Below are 20,539 nucleotides of genomic sequence, written 5' to 3'. Positions count from 1 at the left end.
CCTATCAAGAGTACATCAGGAACGAGAGGACACAGATTCAAACAATTGGCAAAAGGAGTAAAAATGATGTGAGGAAAACATTTTTCACCCAGAGAGTGACTGGAATCTGGAACAAACTTCCTGAAAGGGTGGTGGAGGCAGGTCCAATCAAGATACTTTAAAGGGAATTGGGTTGTTATCTGAAAAGAATGAATGTGCAAGGTTACGGGGATAAGGCAGGGGAATGGGACTCGGTAGAATACTCTTTCAGACAACCAGTGCAGACTTGATGGGCCAAATGGTCTCCTTTTGTACTGTAAATATTCTGTGATTTTTCTGTCATCATTGCAACATAACTTCACCCCTACTGTGGTGTGAGAAGCAAAGATTGCAAAATTTAGATTGTTAAAATGAAGTTAAGGCAGCCCCCATTGTCCATGAACATTACCCACTGCATAATCAAACCTAACACTGCAATACAGATCTGATGGAGTGACGCATAGTTGATGTCATTTTTGAGATGAATATTAAACTGATACTTTGTCTGCCGGATCCCGGGATCCTGTATCCGACAATGAAAGAGTTCTAGAAATCCTCTTGTGTCCTGGTTGACATTCTATGCTCAACCAACACAGCCAGAAGCAGAGTATCCAGTTGGGGCCTTGCTTTGTATAAATGTGCTGCTACATTGGCCCGAGCAGTGACGACTGTACTTCAATCAATTATCCATCTGTCTTAAGTATTTAAGGATGCCTTGAGTGTGTGATAAGATGTGTAATTGCAAGTTTTTTATTGTCCAGCTAGAGTGAAGATAAAAGCAGATGAGGGAGATATTTTTGGATAAGAAAGAAAAGTTACTGAGAAACATAGAAACGAGAAGCAGGTGTCGGCCATTTGGCTCTTCGAGCCTGCTCCGCCATTCATCTTGATCATGGCTGATCATTGAATTCAATATTCTGATCCCCCCTTCCCCCCCATATCCCTTAATCCCTTTAGCCACAAGAACTATATCTTAATTTCTTCTTGAAATCAGACAACGTTTTGGCCTCAACTACATTCTGTGATAGTGAATTCCACACATTCACCACTCTCTGGATGAAGCAATTTCTCCTTACCTCAGTTCTAAAATGTTGACCCCCAACTCTCAACCTATGACCCTTAGTTCTGGACCATTGGGAACATTCTTTCTGAATCTACCCTGTGTGGTACTTGTGTGGTATTAATTGAAGGAAAAGTTTCATTGTTTTTCTGATACTAAATTCATGGACCATTATTAGTACCATTTATAGGTGAATTGACAACTTAATAGGAAAGACTACGGGAGTTTAAGAGCCGTGGGGTTATGCTGCAACTGTACAGGACCTTGGTGAGAACACATTTGGAATATTGTGTGCAGTTCTGGTCATCTCACTATAAGAAGGATGTGGAAGCGCTGGAAAGAGTGCAGAGGAGATTTACCAGGATGCTGCCTGGTTTGGAGGGTAAGTCTTATGAGGAAAGGTTGAGGGAGCTAGGGCTGTTCTCTCTGGAGCGGAGGAGGCTGAGGGGAGACTTAATAGAGGTTTATAAAATGATGAAGGGGATAGATAGAGTGAACGTTCAAAGACTATTTCCTCAGGTGGATGGAGCTATTACAAGGGGGCATAACTATAGGGTTCATGGTGGGAGATATAGGAAGGATATCAGAGGTAGGTTCTTTACGCAGAGAGTGGTTGGGTGTGGAATGGACTGCCTGCAGTGATAGTGGAGTCAGACACTTCAGGAACATTTGAGCGGTTATTGGATAGGCACATGGAGCACACCAGGATGATAGGGAGTAGGATAGCTTGATCTTGGTTTCAGATAAAGCTCGGCACAACATCGTGGGCCGAAGGGCCTGTTCTGTGCTGTACTGGTCTATGTTCTATGTTCTACTTCACAAGAGTTTTTCCAGACCACTCTTGCGCATTTGCCACTAGCTGTTTGTCAGCATAACTCTTGTACGATATTGTGAATTAATTAATGGTAGTGAACTTTTTAGTTTTGATGGGCATTAAGATTCTCGAAGGAAAGCATGGATGTACCTTTTAAAAAAGGTAATGTCCAGTTTTCAAGACATGGATGAATTCCCACGATCCAGTGCATCTGGTTAAGAATCATGGTTATGGAGCATTTCTCCCTGGTAAATGTGAATGTGTGTCCGGGAGATCACTGCTGCTCACTGGGAGTATGTGATGGAATCTCCCTAAATTCTAGAGGATCCGAGTTCAATAAACCAGGAATCTAAAGCTGAGCTTGAAAAGACTAAAGGAGCCCATCATTCCAGTACATGAGAAGACAGTCAGGACGGGACATAATTGCAATAAATTAAATGTATGATTTGGGTAAGGTTGGGTATGATTTTACTCTAATAGAAGGCAGACTGATGGGACCAAAGGCCAAAAGTATAAATCTGTGAAATAGAAACTTAGATCAGATATCATAAAGGCCTTTTCAAAAAGATGTTCATTGTGTGGGCTGTTATTTCCAGGTAGGGTCATATAGACCAGAGCCTAAATTTTTTATTGTTTCACGTTAATATTAGAATTCATGCATACAAGTCAGAAAATGTACATTTCGGAACAGAGTTTGATACGAAGCTGAGATATTAGAGGGATTAACTTTAATGGACTTTTCTTGTTCTGTCCTTCTCCAATCTTCAAATGTATGGCCATAGATAGGTTAGCTGATAAGCTGACATTGAAAGTAAGGCATGAAAGAGACTGTAGAAACAAGGCAGAAACTTTTTTTTCAGTGTTGTAGAAAATCCAACATCCTGTAACAGATGTTGGCCAGATATTATGGCCCAGTATTTCTGCCCCTCCTTTCCTCTGCATCCCCTGTTATTCACATTGCAGGAATGCAAGTGCTCTGACTAACTGTGAAGCCAGGACATAGTGTGCAGAGATTGCTGGAAATGCCTAAGGCCTCTGCAGCAATACTCCACCCTCATGTTGGCTTCCTAGCCGCCATTAGACTAGGACGCCAAATTTCTGTACAAAATGACACCTAGGCTGGAAATACAATCGTAGTCAATGGGCCATCTGCACATTCTGTCAGAGCTGCACTCAGTGGAGAGGGAATGAAGACTGGTGGCGTTTTTTGGGGGGTTACACAGTAAACCTAGGCTATTGAATATAGATATTCATACCTTCACATTCATAGGCTTGGTAATTGTGAAGGATTGAACCACTTTCCAAAGTTGTTTGTGTTTCCTTGAAATTTTCATTTTAGGTCACAGATTCAGTTGGTTGTTGGAAAGAAATGAATAACGTATAAGAGATGCTTTTTGACCTATTGTATCAATGTTCAAAAATATGCCAACACGTTACATACATGAGGTCAAAATGAGAACGTTGGCTGACAACCTTCGTGATGAAGTCCTGAAAGATGAGGACAGAGGCCAACGGGTGGATTCTGTTTCTGAGGTCCTGCTTCATTCAACCTGTGAGGAAATTAGTTGACGATCTTGCTGAGGTATGCAGTTTGTAGCTTTGTTAATTAACTAAATATTGCAAGGACAGAAAGGTGATCCTATTAATAGCAAATCAAGTTCACCTTAGGCTACAGTTACACTGCTGCTTGCAGGTTAATGTACAAAACCACTTTGCATCAATGTGAAGCATAACATTGATCCCGATCTCATTCCAGAATGCATTGCAGTCAAGTGCTGTTGGATGATCTCTTAGTAAATCTGAAATGACGACACAGACTTTTTCTGTGTAGAGTATAATTTCAGCCTAGCATGAAACAAGTGCATCAAGTGTTCAGAAAGCAGATATTCCCACACCTGCTGTTGGATTTTCAGGCCACTGGCCGGCGGCAGGGTCTTCAGGTCCTTCCAACTAGACCCTCCCGCTTTGGGTTTCCCAGTGGCGTGGGTTTGATTAAATGGGAAGTCCCTTTGAGAGCAGTGGGACCAGAAGATCCTGTCGCTGGCCAACAGCAGGCTGCCACCTGCCGCCGAGCAATGCACTGCAGGGAGGAGGGCCAGAGAATCCGCCACTGGTCTCCAACCATTATTTCTAAAAATGTACTCTACCCACCCAAGGGACCTTCAATTTCTGTACATTGGTCTTTAAACTAAACATTTATTGAAGCGATTTAATACAAAACACAATGACAAATTTAGGCAACTAACCCATACTCATGCATTTTATCAATTGGTATTGTATGTTGCAAAGTTTTACAGATCCAGTTTTTGGCGGTGCGTAACTTCTATTTGTCAAACTTACTGCATTCGGTTCTTCTCTGATAAACTGATAAGCAGTGACACATTGGGCTGGATTTTGGGGTTGAAATGATGGTGAGACTAACATTGCTCATTGTTATTACTGTGTGAATCGGACAGCAACTTCCAGTCACCACGTGTGCAGTTAAAAATGGAAATCAAAAAGTTGCTGTCCGTGATGCCCTGCTCCTCCAGAAATTGTACTACACCGGTATCTCGCCCAGAATCTTAGTAATAAAATTATTAACAAATGAATAAAATTGGCTTGACATTGCTATACTTAACTGATCTAATCCCACTGAATTTGGGGGAAAGTTGATGTCTTGTACATTTTTAAGTGTGATAAATGTTAATTACATGTAAACAACCTCTCAGATGCTGAAAGTTAACTTTAACAAGTTAGTGTGGAGTCTCATTTCTTCAGATTTTAACTATTGTTGGAAATTTAAACAACATATTATTTTTGTTACCTTTCTCTTCCCTTCTCTTTATTTCCCTTTCTGTACTTGTTCAGACATTTAACTACATATTTGAACTGATATCTCCTGGTTTAGACTTTTAGCTTAACATTGATGCTTTTTCAGTCTGATTAAGGTGACACGCAGTTGCTTGCCCTGTTCATTCTCAGTCACATTGAAGGACTGATGATGTAATTCTAAAATAGGATGGTGTGTGGCTTGGAATGCAACTTGCAGGTGTGATGTTCCCATCTGCCTGCTGCCCTTGTTTGGAGGTGAAGGTTGCAGATTTGGAAGGTGCTGTTGAAGGAGCCTTGGTGAATTGCTGTAATGCACCTTGCAGTTGGTATGCTCTGCTGCCTCTGTGCATCAGTGGTGGAGGGAGTGAATCTTTTAAGGTGATGAATGGTGTGCCAATCAAGCGGACTGCTTTGTCAGAATCTCAGAATCTTGGATGGTGTTGAGCTTCTTCAACGTTGTTGGAGCTGCACTCATCCAGGCAAGTGGGGAGTATCCCATCACATTCCTGACTTGTACCTTGTAAATGGTGAACAGGCTTTGGGGAGTCAGGAGGTCAGTTACACTCCACAGATTTCCCAGCCTCTGACTTGCAGTTTTAGTCTCAGTCTTCACATGGCTAATCCATGGTTGATATCCTAGGTAAACTGGCTGGATACCCAGTACTTGATGTTATAATCTGCATATAGGTACTTTTTCTAGTGGTATACACCAAATATATCCAATGTCCCATATGCAACCTGCTTCATCATGACCTGTCCTCCATTATAAGGTTAAAAGTGGGGATGTTCGCTGATGATTGCACAGCATCCAGCATCATTCGCAACTTCAGATACTGAAGCAGTCTGTGCCTATGTGCAGCAAGACCTGGACAACATTCAGGCTTGGGCTGATAATTAACAAGTAACATTCACACCACACAAGTGCTCCAACAATATAGAATCGAGGATCTCCCTTGATATTTGATGGCATTACTATCACTGAATCCTCCACTATCAACTTCCTGCGGGTTACCATTGGCCAGAAACTGAACTGGATTAGCCATATGAAGACTGAGACTAAAACTGCGCAAAGAAATGTTCTGTGTGAACCAAATTGTACATTTATCATGGCTTTTAATATAGTTTTTAAACATCAGAATTTACCCTTATAAACACCTAAATGGCAGTATATATAGAACAATCATTACCGACAGCATCAATAAAACAGCAAATTACATTTCATGCACAGACTCCTCTCAGCAGGGTTCAGACCGAGTTCCATACAATGCAACTGAAACTCCATTCCTTCCCAGCAAAAAAGATAGTACGTGTTGTATATTATACAACCGACTGAACATCAATGACTTTTACTGAAAGGATTTACATTCATCGTAACATCTCAAAGTGCTTCCCAGCTAATTACTTTTGAAGTATAGTCATTATTGTTTTATTGGCAAACCATGATGATCAAATATGGCCACACAAACAAAAATAAGTTGAGTGATTGATTGGTTTTTGGTGGTATAAGAAGACATTGACCTGAAATGTTGTGGGGGTTGGGAGGAGGGGGATTTTTCAGTGGACATGGCCAGAGATTCAACTTTCATACCCTCAGAATTTTCCCGCTCGTTTGTCCCTGTCCCCTGCCAATGACGTGATGGTGTTTCTGCCATTAAAGGTCGGGAACCCTATTACCTACATTAATTTACATTTAGCGGGCCTCCCCACAGAATCATACCCTCATGTAGGGTTTCCACACTTCCTGCTGGTGTACCGTCACATTGGTAGGGTTTGCAACAGGTGTTGACAAATGAGGATCTGGGAACAGAACCTCTGGGGCGCACAGGTAAGTACAGTCCTCAGCAGCAAGAGGGTCATGCTCCAGCAGTACCCTGGTAGTGCCTGGAGGAGAGGTGCTGGAGTGAGGGATGCTGGGGGTTCGGTTTCCCTGGCAGGTAGGGTTTCTGTGGTTGTGGGGCAGGGAGGTTCTTTTATTCCACTGTTGTCTTTTTGACATTGGGGCATCCTTTAAAAATAGCGCCCTGATCTGTCGAGAGCCGAGGTTGAGTCCACTATGCCAGTGTGACTTGGAGTCCACCTCCTTGACTTTTTTTAGTGTCAAAAAATATGGTGGGAATCGATGGCAGTGGAGCCGGGGGCTACAGCCTGCTTTTTCCGCCTGAGTTGACACTTGGTCAGGAAATTCCATCTGTTTCCCTCTCCACAAATGCTGCCAGAACTGCTGAGTGTTTCCAGAATTTTCTATTCTTATTTCGGATTTCCAACATCTGCAACGTTTTGCTTTTGTGTTCGGTGGTGGTTGAGGGGAAAAGGTGGACAAGGATATGGGAAAAATCTCCTCTTTAAATTTTGTCACAGGATCTTTTGTGTCCTGAGATGCGCAGGTTAGGGGGATTTGCTACAGTAAATGTGTGGGGTTACGGGGATCGGGCAGGGGAGAGGGTTTGGGTAAGATATCCTGTCAGACATTGGTACAAACTCGATGGGCCGAATGGCCTCCTTCTGTACTGTAGCGATTCTATGTCCACTCAAAAAAACAGATTATTTATGACTCATCTGATAGAGAGCATCACTGGCAATGTGGCACTGCTTCAGCATTGTATGGAAGAGAATCAGCCTAGATTATGTACTCAAGTCTGAACGAGATCTACAATCCAATTTTTTTCTGATTTGAGATAAGTGCTATCACTGAGTTAAGCTGTAGTTGCTTTTGTAGTTGATGAATCATGCAATTTCTAGAAATTGAATTGGGCCATCCATAAGTTTTCTATTTTCTATTAGATACCAGGATTCTCCTAGATCTGGCGATGGGTCTGTTCAGATTTGTGATAAATGATTGATGACAATTGTAGCTGCTTTGTTCATTTCACCTGACTTGGAAAGTGGTGTCCTCTTATCCTCTGAATGCTTTTCAGAAGCAGACATTCTCATGAAGTCTTCACCTCAATTAGAAATGCGTAAAAATATTTGAATTGACACATCAGAAATGTTCTTTTCGAGCTACTTTGGTTTGAAAATGAAAGGCTTGGCACCATCCATGTTTTCCATCGACATGTCCAGTATCCCTTCATGCTGCAAAGGATGGAAAGCAGATCAGTGGCAACTCTAGTATAAGGGGCATGGTGTTACTGGTCTCGGCTGGAAGATGGTGGTAAACCCATCAAATGTCTATATAGTGAGGTAGCTGGAGCCAGATGACTAGTGGCATGCCCAAAGTGTCAAGGATGCTTATAAATGTGACATGAATGCCCTAAACATTGATTATCACACCTAGCAATCACCAGCTGATGAGACACATGACACATCCTGTGGGCTGGCGTTAAACACCATGATGAGCAGTGACTACAACAGCTTGACAACAGACACCATTGTCAAAAGCAGCAAGGGGGACTAGCTAGGGTAAATGCATGGGGTTGTGGGGATAGGGCCTGAGTTGGATTGTGCTCAGTGTAGACTTGTTGGGCCGAACGGCCTCCTTCTGCACTGTTGGATTTTATGTTTATATTGACTCAAAAACAGCTTCTTCCCTGCTGCCTTTTGAATGGACCTACCTTGCATTAAGTTGATCTTTCTCTACACCCTAGCTATGGCTGTAACACTACATTCTGCACTCTCTCCTTTCCTTCCCTATGTATGGTATGTTTTGTCTGTACTGCGCGCAAGAAACAATACTTTTCATTGCATACTAATATATGTGACAATAAATCAAATCAAGGATGCCGATGACAGTGTTTCTGAATTTCATAAGATTCTTAAGTAGGAACTTTGCTGACCATGTATGTTGAGGAGTGTTGTGGCAAAAATAAATGCTCCCACCATTATGGTATCAGGGCAGCCACCATAGGTCTGACTACAGTCAACAATCTTAGGATATTTTGAATGAATTGTAAACCTCCATAGAAGTCTACCAGGTGGGAAGTGATCACGATCAGTGTTTTTATGAGCCTTGTGTTTCTTGTCTGCAGAATTCCACAAGCGATGGTGTACCCTGGAAGGTGGATTTCTCAGTTATTATGAAAGTGACAAGTCAGCCACGCCAAATGGGAGGATTGATATCAGTGAGGTGGTCTGCTTAGGAGTGGCCAAGTCTGATCTTACATGGGGTCCTGGGTGAGTAAGAAATTTGATTTCCACCCCATCGTTGAAACATTCATTCTTGTGGCTCAATTCTGACCTACCACTTTAAGAAAAAAACACATTTGCTCATTTGCATGATGGCCTTTCTTGCCCTGGTTTGTTACATAGGAACATAGGCATTAGGAGCAGAAGTAGGCTAATTCATCCCTTCGAGCCTGTTCCGCTAATCCATCAGATATGGCTGATCTCTCCCTGGTCTCAAATCCACCTTATATCCTGTTCCCCATATCCATTTAACCCATTTTTAAAATTAGAAATATATTTATCGTCTTCTTGAAACCATTTAACGATTTAGACTCCACCATGCAATGGGGCAGAGAGTTCCACAAATTCACCACCCTCTGCGAGAAGTAGTTCCTCCTCATCTCAGTTTTAATCTACCACCTCTCAGCCTATACCTGTAACCTCTTGTTCTAGATTGTCCCATAAGAAGAAATATTTGGTCTACGTTTACTCTATCAATCCCTTTTAGAATTTTATATACCTCGATCAGATCCCCTCTCATCCTTTTAAACTCCAGCGAGTATAAGCCCAAACTGTTTAATCGCTCCTCAAAAATCAACTGTTTCATCCTGGAATCAACCTGAAGAACCTGCTCTGAACTGCCTCCAATGCCACCACATCGTTCCTCAAATAAGGAATCCAAAACTAGACACAATGGCAGATTTGGCTGAGCACCAAATTCCCTGTGCTCGCCTGCAGCAACATCGGGGTGTGAACAGCTGGAAAATTCCAGCCATTATTTCATTAGCAGGCAAGCTAAGGCTATGAGAAATGACCTAGTCAATACTTTTATTGTTCACAAGTTTATTTGCTCCAAACTTTCAATGGAAGTAGAATTTATAATTTGTTAATTAAATGCAAGTGTGCTAAACACTTCTGAACATCTGAAAGACCTGCTGGTTAGGTACATTGACCCAAACAGGCGCCAGAGTGTGGCCACTAGGGGAGTTTCACAGTAACTTCTTTGCAGTGTTAATGTAAGCCTTACTTGTGACTAATAAATAAACTTTAACTTTATCATTTGGAACATTATTGGCAGTATCTTACTGGGAACACAAATCATCCAGCAGTAACCTAGAGCAAATCCATCTCCCTTAATATTGTTTGGGATGCCTGCAGAGAATTCATTTTGTTACCCAAGTACATCTGAGACTGATTTAAGTCTGTGTAATGTCTGATTTTGTAGCCATCATAAATGTTTAGCATTGCTATTGATTCGTTCTTCTTTGCAGTATGTAAGTTTATTTGCTATGTTTCTAATATAAAAAGCTTTGGTAGACAATGGACTTCCCTCCAATGTCTGAACTGTGGGTACCTGAAATAATGCATCCAATTCTTATCAACATGGCTCAGTAGGTTCCAACATGGAGCATTTAACATTGTTTTGGAGGTGTATTTTGTCCTTTGCTACTTTTATTTTCATGATATCATTTCCTCCACGATACAATATGTGATCAAAATCTTGTACAGAATGCAACGTTGCTTTTTGCATAGCAGGCAATAGACCTTATCCTCTGAACCTCGGGTACATACGCATATGGAATAAAAGAGAACCAAACTCAATGAATGCTAACAAAAAAGCCCGCAATTAGTCTAAACTAAGCACAAATACACCAGCATCATAGTCACTAGTCACTGCAAAGATTCTTCATTGGATTAGTCGCTTTTGTGTGTCTGGCTCCATTAAATGAATGGATGATTCCAAGAGTCCGAGAAAGATCAATTTCATTTACTCTGCTAACAGTTGCCATTTCATCTGCAAGTCTAGTTTGGAGTTGACTGCACATCCTACAAGTGAAAAGTTAATGGACTGGATTTAATCCAGCCTCTCACAGCAGACGCCATGATAACCGGGCCTAATTAATGTGGCAGAGTCTCCGTGTAAGTCTCCAGGCAGCAGCAAACCCCCCCACGATTAAGTCGGAGGTTGCAAGTGACTGACACGGGATTCTTGGTGCCAGCGGCGAGGTGTCAGTTAGGCTCATTGGTGGCTCAGGGGTTAATTGGGAGGGATGCATTGCCTTTCCACGCCTTCGGAAGGCTGCTCAGCAAGTCCTGTCAAGTTAGCCTGCGGCTTCATGGGGGGTTCTCTCGATACCCAGTGCCTGACCGAGGGACCCGGCATCGGGCAGGGGGGATGGTTAAAACCATCGTCTGCCCTTGCCTATGCTTCTGTTAACCACAACACCCCCCACCCCCCTTCCCACTGTCACTAGCCTTTGATCTGGGGTCCCACGATGACCCTGGCCCTCTGCATGCATTGGTGCTGACAATAGGAGGATGGGTGGGACTTCTGCTGCCAGGTGGTGGCATAATGGTAATATCACTGGACTAGTAATCAAGAGGCTCAAGTTAATGTTCTAGGGTTCAAATCCCACCACAGCAGCTGTGAAATCAAAATTCAGTTATTAATTCAGGAATTAAAATCTAGTGTCAGTAATACTGACCATGAAACCATTGTCGTAAAACCCCATCTGGTTCACTACTGCCTTTTAGGAAAGGAATTCTGCCATCCGTACCTGGTCTGGCCAACATGTAACTCCAGATCCACAGCAATGTGGTTGACTCTTAAATGGCCTAACTAACCAGTTGCATCACACACGGTAACAAAGTCTACAAAAAGGAATGAAGAGAAAGGAGAGGATCACATGGCATCAACCTCAGCATCAGAAACGACAAAGGCAAACCCAGCCCTAGCGGCCCTGCAAAGTCCTGCCAAAATTGAGAGAGCTGTCTCACAGACTTAACAAGCCAATATAGTCATACTCACAGAATTACACCTTGCAGGCAATGTCCTATACACCACCATCACCATGCCTCGCTTTTCCCTGTCCCAGCGAAAGAACAGACCCACCAAAGGTGGCGGGTGGCACAATGGTAAACATTCAGGAGGCAGTTGGCCGGGGAGTTCTCAACATTGACTCTGGACGCCATGAAGTCTCATGGCATCAAGTCAAATGTGGACAAGGAAACCTCCTCCACCTACCCTGCCTCCCACCCTCAGCTGATGAATCAGTATTCCTCCATGTTGAATACCAATTGAAAGAAGCTCTAAAGTGGCAAAGGCACAGAATAAACTCTGGGTAGGTGACTTGAATGTCCATCACCAAAGATGGCTTGGTAGCACGATGATTAACCAGACTGGCCAAGTCCTAAATAACATAGCTGCGAGGCTGGGTATGTAGAAGGTGGTGAGGAAAAGGCTTACTTGAACTCAGCCTCACCGGTCTACCTTTTGCAGGTGCAACTGTTCATGACAGCGTTGGGAGGAATGGCCACCACACAGTCCTCGAGGATACTCTCCATCGTACTGTGCGACACTACCCCCTATACAAAATGCCATAGATTTCAAACAGATACAGCAAATCAAAACTGGGCATCCTTGAGGCACTGTGGACCATCAGTAGCAGCAGAATTATATATAATCGCAATCTGTAATCTTCTGGCCTGGGCATATCCCCCACTCTACCATTACCATCAAGCCAGGGGATCAACTGTGGACATCGTTGGCCAGGCAGGGCATTTATTGCTCATCCCTAGTTGCCCTTGAGATGGTGGTGGTGAGCTGCCTACTTGAATCACTGCAGTTTCTGAGCTGTAGGTGTTCCCACAGTGCTGTTAGGGAGGGAGTCCCAGTATTTGGACTCCTATATAAAACCTTGGTTAGACTGCCTTTGGAGTATTGCATGCAGTTCTGGTGAGCACACTGCCAGAAGGATGTGGAAGCCTTGGAGAAAGTGCAAAGAAGGTACACGAGGACGTTGCCTGGGTGTTGACTATGTGGAGAGGTTGAATAAACTAAATTACAAATGCTTCATTCCGTCGGACCTGCCCCATGGAATTGAGTGACACTCCTAGACTGTTCTCTAACCAGTGGGTGAGACCCACATCAGGCTGACTGAACCTTGACCAGTGTTTTGGTTGCGTATGTCTCCTATTCTCCCTTTCACTTGCAACATTTCACACAAGATATGTGTTTCATTAAATTCTCCTTGAAATAGAAGATTTGAGAATGGTAAGAGGAGATGTGGAGAAAAGTAGCTTGATTTGAGCAAGAAACAGCCCACACCATTAAGCATTAATTGACAACCCCTTGAAGGGGGCAGGGAAGGCGAGTGTCAGAAGTGGTAATGCCATGGAGATTGGAGAGTGCATAGATGAAAAATGTTATTGAAATCAGAGTACAGAGTTTTATGAAAATTGACCACTGAATTGCTTTAAGTTCAAGTGGGAGTAAGTGGGAGAAATTATTCTGTTACAGGCAACTAATGAATCTTCTGCAAGACGCCAAATGAAATTGAATTCTCAGTGATATCTCATATAAAATCAAAACCCAACACTCTTGGAAGGTGGTAATTAAATAGGTAGAGCGTGTTTCTGTTGTGCATTTGAAATTTCTGCAATCTGAGGAAAGAATTACATTAGAATGGAAGCTGATTGAATTTCACATACTAAAGGAAAACAAAGAAACTCTGGTAATTCTGTCTCTATCTTGCTGCGTTCAATTTTTGAGATAATGTTGTTTGGCAGCAGGATAGTAAGGTAATATTGAATGCAGAAATGCTAACAAAGCAAATTTTACCCTTTTATTCTGCTTCATTCACAGCCTTTCCAATATTCCCTTAGTAGCAACCATAGGGTAGATTTGTGCCTTCAATGCCTGAGTGAGAATGTGACAGACTGTGTCGCCCAACCTTTAACTAATCAACCTGTGTTTCGTTGGGCCATGTAATATTACCAGCCAGACAGTGAAGGTGAAAATCTAGCCCAATAACTTAGCATCACGTTGTAACATAACCTCCAATATTATGTGCATTGGTTATTATATATAAATCTGTCATCTATGGAGAAAGGATAGAAAAGGGACTTTCCCCGATGCAAAACAGCTTTTGTGCAACTCCAGGAGATGATGCGACATCGAAGGTGTACCAATGCATTTAAATCTTAACAAAATTACTGGCAGCCTGTTATTTTTAAAATACAATCAATATTTGAGGGATTGATTCTCCATTAAAAAAAAAGCTGTGATATCTCGCAAGACAGTGTTTGCAGTTAATAGAGTCAGTGTGTGAGGTTGTTACATATACTTGTCTGTATATCAGATTGATTTTGAATTACAAATCAGCATCACAGTGAAGGCCACCTTGAAATATTTTGAACTCGAGTTTTGCTTTTATCTGGAATTCCCTCCTTACATCAGTCTGCCTGTCAGTCTCTTTCTTTCCTCCTTGAAGATAGATGCCCCTTGGAAACTAGCATTCTGACCGCATTTTTGTCCACCTGTCTTCATATGTCCAACATGAGTAGAACAAGGTATGAATTTTTGCTGAGAGGTTTTGAGGAATCATAGCAACAGTTACAGCACAGAAGGAGGCTGTTCAGCCTGTCATACATGTGCCAGCAGTCTGCAAAAACACCAGTTGCACCAATAATGAGATGCTCACATCCAATTCCAAGACTCCCAAGGTTGGAGAGCAGGTTTCTTGCTGGTCTTCAAACTCTGAAAACAATCAATTTTACCCCCCTTCACCTACTTCAAACACATGGTTCTTGTGGGGTTAAGATTCTCCTCAATGTGTGGCAGGACCAGGAGGCAGTCAGTGGGAGAGTGAATGATTTCACTCTTGGGCCAGCCTTGAACTAACTCACTGCAGCAGGAGCTAGGGTCCAAATTAAAATGCCGAACCACAAAGGTAATAATCTCTGGATTGATTCCTGAGCCACGCAGCAATTACCATAAATCAGGCAGATCAGAGAATGAAATATGTGGCTCAGAAAGTGGTGAGAAGAGAAAGGGTTTTGATTCATGAGAGGCACTTGCACCAGGACTCGAGAAGGAGGAAGCTATTCCATTAGAATGCAGCATCCTGATCAGATCATTTTATGCTATATATCTCACACACTCATGAACGGGCTTAAGGTTGTCATTTTCGGCCCTGAAAAGTGCCCGTCTTCCTCAGATTACCTTGGAAGAGCAAACTGTCTTAAAAATCTGAGCAACAGGTGTAGCTTTTTCACACTGTTACTATGCAGTGGCAACACAAATGGTATTTGCCACTATCAGGATGCTACCATCAAACCAAAAGACTTTCTGCCCTGACGCATAAATGATTAATGTGGTGTATGAATTTGTATCAGTGAGATGCTAGGTATGTGGGCCATATGTCCCAGAGACTGGCGCATTGTATTAAACAGCATGTCCCATCTATTGTTCAAAACAGTCAAGATACGGACCAATCCCAACAATCCTGTGCTTGCAAAACTCAAAATATAGTAAACTTGACTCTGTGATTGGACAACATATGCTAAATAATCCTTCGTGTGCAAAGAATTAAGCTATCAACCAATTTAAGATTATCATTTGTCCTCACCATGTGGTGCATTTGCATGTATGGAAGCTACATATTTTTATAACAGGGCCCTGTACTTTGCAAACATTGCGCCTGTTTCAGCTAAACAAAATAAGTGACCGTCATTCACTGGTTCATTCTTCAGGGCAATGTCTTAACCAGTCAAAGTCAAGCTGTCTGGTTCAAATTTCAAACCGTGCTTAGCAGTTAACTGTCAGTCACCATAAACCGGTGCATTCTCCATGGCAGTGTCTCTATCAATCAGAGTGCACTTGCCAACCAATCAGCATTTGCTTCTCATACAGTATAAGTTTATTGATTTCCCTTGAATTGTATTACTGCTAAAGCCCTGATGAGTACAAGATGAAATGCTGTGACAAAAAAGTTTCTCTTTTCAGCATTGTTCAAATTGCCAAATGACTAAAGGGGAACCTGTGAATGTAGTATAGTTAGATTTTAAAAGACATTTGACAAGGTGCCACTTCAGAGGTTACTACATAAGTTAAGAGCTCATGGTGTAGGGTATAGCATATTAGTATGGTTAACTAACAGGAAACAGAGAGCAAGCATAAATGGGCAAGCTGTAACTCGTGGGGTGCAACAGGGATCACCGCGTTGCAATCTGTGTTTGTGAACTGGATAACAGGACTAAATGTATTTGGTATTAAATTTGCTGATAACACAAAAATAGGTAGGAAAGCAAGATGTGAAGAGGACATCAGGAGTCTGTGAAAAGTTATAGATAGGTTAAGTAAGTGAGCAAATATTTGGCAGATGGAGTATAAAGTGGGAAAATGTAAACTTGTCCACCTGGCAGGAAGCATAAAAAGGAGCATATTATTTAAATGGGAAAAGATTGCAGAACTCTGAGGTACAGAGGGATCTGGTTGTCTTGAGACATTAATCACACAAAGTTAGTTTGTAGACACAGCAAGTAGTCAGGGAGGCAACGAGAATGTTGTCATTTAATTGCAAGAAGAATGTAATTCAGAAGTAGGGATGTTTTGCTCCAGTTGTATATGGTATTAGTGAGACGATGTCTCGAGTATTCCGTACAGTTTTGGTCTCTTTATTTCAGAAAATATATAATTACATGAGAAGCAGTTCAGAAAACTGACTGACTTCCTGAAATAAGAGGGTTATCCTCTGAAGAAAGGTTGGAACACTAGGCTTGAATCCACTGGAGTTTAGAAGAATGAGTGGTGAGCTATCGAAACATAAAAATCTGAGAGAATTTGCCAGATTGGATACTGAAAGACTGTTTCTCCTTGTGGGATGGGCTAGAATAAGAGGACAAGTTTAAAAACAAGGTGTCTTGCATTTACGACGGAGATGAGGAGAATATTTTCTCCGAGGTTCATAAGTCTATGGAACTTTCTACTCCAGAGAGTGGTGGAGGCAAGGTCAGTGAATATTTTTAAGGCTGAATTAGATAGATTCTTGATTGACAAGGGAGACGATAGGTATGAGGGAAGAAAAGAAAGTGAAGTTCAGGTCACACTGAGATCATCCACGATCATATTGAATGACAGAGCAGGTGCAAGGGGCTGTATGGCCTACACCTGCTCCTAATTTGTATGTTCTTCTGAATGTTTGTGCGTAGGAGAGCTGGCTAAGGCTAATTAGGTAATTAGACTGAAAGATATGATGGTAAATAAACAATGGAAATAATTTAAAGAAACAATTCAAAATATTCAGCAAAGATACATTCCTCTTTAAAAAAACTGCAAGAAAAATCCATGGTTTACCAAGGAGGTTGAGGATAGTATTTAATTAAAAGACGAGGATTCACACCAGTACCTGAGAAAGAGGAAGCTGCTCCTTCTAGGCAGAGCACAGGAGAAATTCTCATGGAGAATGAGGAAATGGCAGAGACATTGAACATGTATTTTGTGTCTTTTCTTCATAGTAGAAGATACAATTTACTGTGAGAAATGAAGGCAAACTTAGGGGCTAATCAGAATGAGGAGGTTAGGGTAATTGATATCAGCAAAAATTTAAGAAACTAAAACCCAACAACTCCCCAAGACCTGATTGCCTACATCTAGCTGTAGAGTTATGATTTTCTAAAATTTCCAAAATTCCAGAACAATCCCAGTGGACTCTGAATTAACAAGTGTAAAATTGCTGTTGAATAAATGAGGGAAGGGTATAAAACAGGGAATTTGCAGGCCAGTTAGACTGATATCAGTTATAGAGTCATAGAGGTTTACAGCGTGGAAACAGGCCCTTCGGCCCAACTTGTCCATGCTGCCCTTTTTTCTAAATCAGGAAAATACTGGTGTCCTTTACTAAGGAAGTCTTCCACAATACATGTAGAAAATCATAGCATGATCAGACATAGTCAACATGATGTTACCAAAGGGAAATTGTGTTTGTTAAATTTAATACAATTTTTTGAGGATATAACTAGTCACATAGATAAAGGGAAACTTGTAGATCTAATGTACTTGGATCCCCAAAAGATATTTCATGAGCTGCCTTAAAACAGGTTAATATGCACGATAAGGGTTCAGAGTTGGAGATACTATATTAGCATGAATAAAGGATTTAACAGATAGAAAGCAGAGAGTAGGGATTATTTTCAAGTTGGCAGTAGAGTGCTGCAGGGATCACTGCCTGGGTCTTGGCTACTAACAGTTTATTTTTATGAATTAGACACAGGCAATGATTAATGTTTACTGATGATGCAATGCTAAATGGGAATGCAAATTGTGAGGAGGATACAGAGAGGCTACAAAGAAATATAGACAAGATAAATGAGTGGGCAAAGAAGGTGGCAGATGGAGCATAATTTGGGGAAGTGTGAGGTTATTCACTTCGGTAATAAGTATAGAAAAGCAGATTTTTAAAAAAAAGTTGTTGATGTTCAAAGAAAATTAGATGTGCTCGTACAAGGAATGCAGAAAGTTAGCATGCAGTTGCAGCAAGCTGTAAATCTCAGGCTCTGTAAACCACACTCCTGCTCACATCCAGCGCAACCTCTGGCCATGCCTGCTTAGGTTGGGTGGCTGGTTTCTTCCTCTGTTCCTCACTTCTTCCAGCATAGCAACAGGGAAGAGTCAGAAAACAGGGGGCTGTTTTCCTAGATGTTCCGTCCAGGTTCTTGCAAGGTTTCCTTTCGCCATTTTAACTCCAACTGGAGTCCTTTAAGTAGAGACCCTTTGTTCACAGAGTGTGGATCGTCAGGAAATTCGGAAGTGGGATGCTAATATTTTAGCTGGATTGAAGAACCTCAGTAAAGATAACTGACAGAAAAATGCGTTCCCAACCTGCTAACGACAGGCTCTCATGCAGCAGGGAGGCCAAGATAAAACTTCACCTCTGGTGTTAACGTGAAGTAGCCGGCAATTTATAAGTGAATTTGACTGCATCCTGATAGTTCTGCCTTCCTTTGCAGGCCGCTCTCGTAAGTTTATATCCCATTTGTTTTGTGCTACCATACTGTGATACAAGATATATTTTTACTTGTCATGGTCATTTTTGGTCCAAGCAATTTTCTTTTTTTTTTGAAAATGATTAGTTGTGGTTCCTTTATCTTGATTTTTTTTTTCAAACTGTACATTATAAAATGGTGCAGAGGAATGAATTATACATCAGATTTTATACTGATTACTACTGGCAATATGCTGCTGGTTTTTAAGAAATTATCTTCTTCCAAGTCGTATGGGCTACTCAATGGCATTAAAGGCAGATCCTGCCCTGATTATTCAGTACCAGCGCAAGGGTTATTTATTCATTTTCCTCTGTTCCTAATCCTCAGAGGAGATGAAAGGAATCTCAAAACTTTACATCTATCTTTTATGCATTGAAATCTATCAAGGTAATAAGCTTCTGATTATGAAGGTCAGTGCTCTTGCACTTGTTCAAGTCAGCATTCTCCCAAGGCCGTAATACTGTTCAGTAAGTTCAAGTGACAACCCTGGAAACGCAAGTGTATTTGTAATCGAATAGTGTATTAATTATTGAAAGCTTTGATAAAATATTCAGATATGTTTAATCATCGTATAAGTTGCATCAGTTCCTGGCCAAATGTATATTCAGCAATTTGCACAACAGCATGCTGGCATTAGTCCCAGTTCATTCTGAATGCATTTGTTCTAAGCATTAAATCTTCATGTACTCCAGTTGTCACAGCAATGTTACTGGTGCTTTGTAAAACTGCACATGATGGGATATGTTACGTAGGAATTAAGTATTAAGTATATGATGTGGTCCAAAGCAGTTGTGAAGTTTTCTTCTGATGTAACATTTTTTTGCATGTCAACAAGATTGTTTATACAGTTAGTGCTTCCCTCAAGGAGATAGTACAGCACAGAACAGGCCCTTCGGCCCACGATGTTGTGCCGAGCTTTATCTGAAACCAAGATCAAGCTATCCCACTCCCTATCATCCTGGTGTGCTCCATGTGCCTATCCGATAACCGCTTAAATGTTCCTAAAGTGTCTGACTCCACTATCACTGCAGGCAGTCCATTCCACACCCCAACCAATCTCTGCGTAAAGAACCTACCTCTGATATCCTTCCTGTATCTCCCACCACGAACCCTATAGTTATGCCCCCTTGTAATAGCTCCATCCACCCGAGGAAATAGTCTTTGAACGTTCACTCTATCTATCCCCTTCATCATTTTATAAACCTCTATTAAGTCTCCCCTCAGCCTCCTCCGCTCCAGAGAGAACAGCCCTAACTCCCTCAACCTTTCCTCATAAGACCTACCCTCCAAACCAGGCAGCATCCTGGTAAATCTCCTCTGCACTCTTTCCAGCGCTTCCACATCCTTCCTATAGTGAGGTGACCAGAACTGCACACAATATTCCAAATGTGGTCTCACCAAGGTCCTGTACAGTTGCAGCATAACCCCACGGCTCTTGAACTCCAACCCCCTGTTAATAAAAGCTAACACACTATAGGCCTTCTTCACAGCTCTATCCACTTGAGTGGCAACCTTTAGAGATCTGTGGATATGGACCCCACGATCTCTCTGTTCCTCCACAGTCTTCAGAACCCTACCTTTGACCCTGTAATCCACATTTAAATTAGTCCTACCAAAATGAATCACCTCACATTTATCAGGGTTAAACTCCATCTGCCATTTTTCAGCCCAGCTTTGCATCCTATCTATGTCTCTTTGCAGCCTACAACAGCTCTCTACCTCATCCACTACTCCACCAATCTTGGTGTCATCAGCAAATTTACTGATCCACCCTTCAGCCCCCGCCTCCAAGTCATTAATAAAAATCACAAAGAGCAGAGGACCAAGCACTGATCCCTGCGGCACTCCGCTAGCAACCTGCCTCGAGTCCGAAAATTTTCCATCCACCACCACCCTCTGTCTTCGAT

General features: G+C 41.9%; 1 protein-coding gene across 3 annotated transcripts in view; it reads left to right on the top strand.

The window, feature by feature from the left end:
• Window positions 1-20,539, top strand: part of arap2 (ArfGAP with RhoGAP domain, ankyrin repeat and PH domain 2) — a 361,519-nt gene that overhangs the window by 229,308 nt on the left and 111,672 nt on the right. For all 3 annotated transcript variants that reach the window (XR_013498288.1, XM_078215698.1, XM_078215708.1), the window contains one exon: window positions 8,672-8,816. Coding sequence is in view for 2 of the 3 variants with exons in the window: in XM_078215698.1 (XP_078071824.1) it covers window positions 8,672-8,816 (145 nt within the window). In the remaining variant the exon portion in view is untranslated. The remainder of the gene's footprint in view (window positions 1-8,671; window positions 8,817-20,539) is intronic.

This window comes from Mustelus asterias, chromosome 1 (genome assembly GCF_964213995.1).
Source record: "Mustelus asterias chromosome 1, sMusAst1.hap1.1, whole genome shotgun sequence".
Lineage (NCBI taxonomy): Eukaryota > Metazoa > Chordata > Chondrichthyes > Carcharhiniformes > Triakidae > Mustelus > Mustelus asterias.
This window is presented reverse-complemented; position numbering and strand designations above follow the sequence as displayed.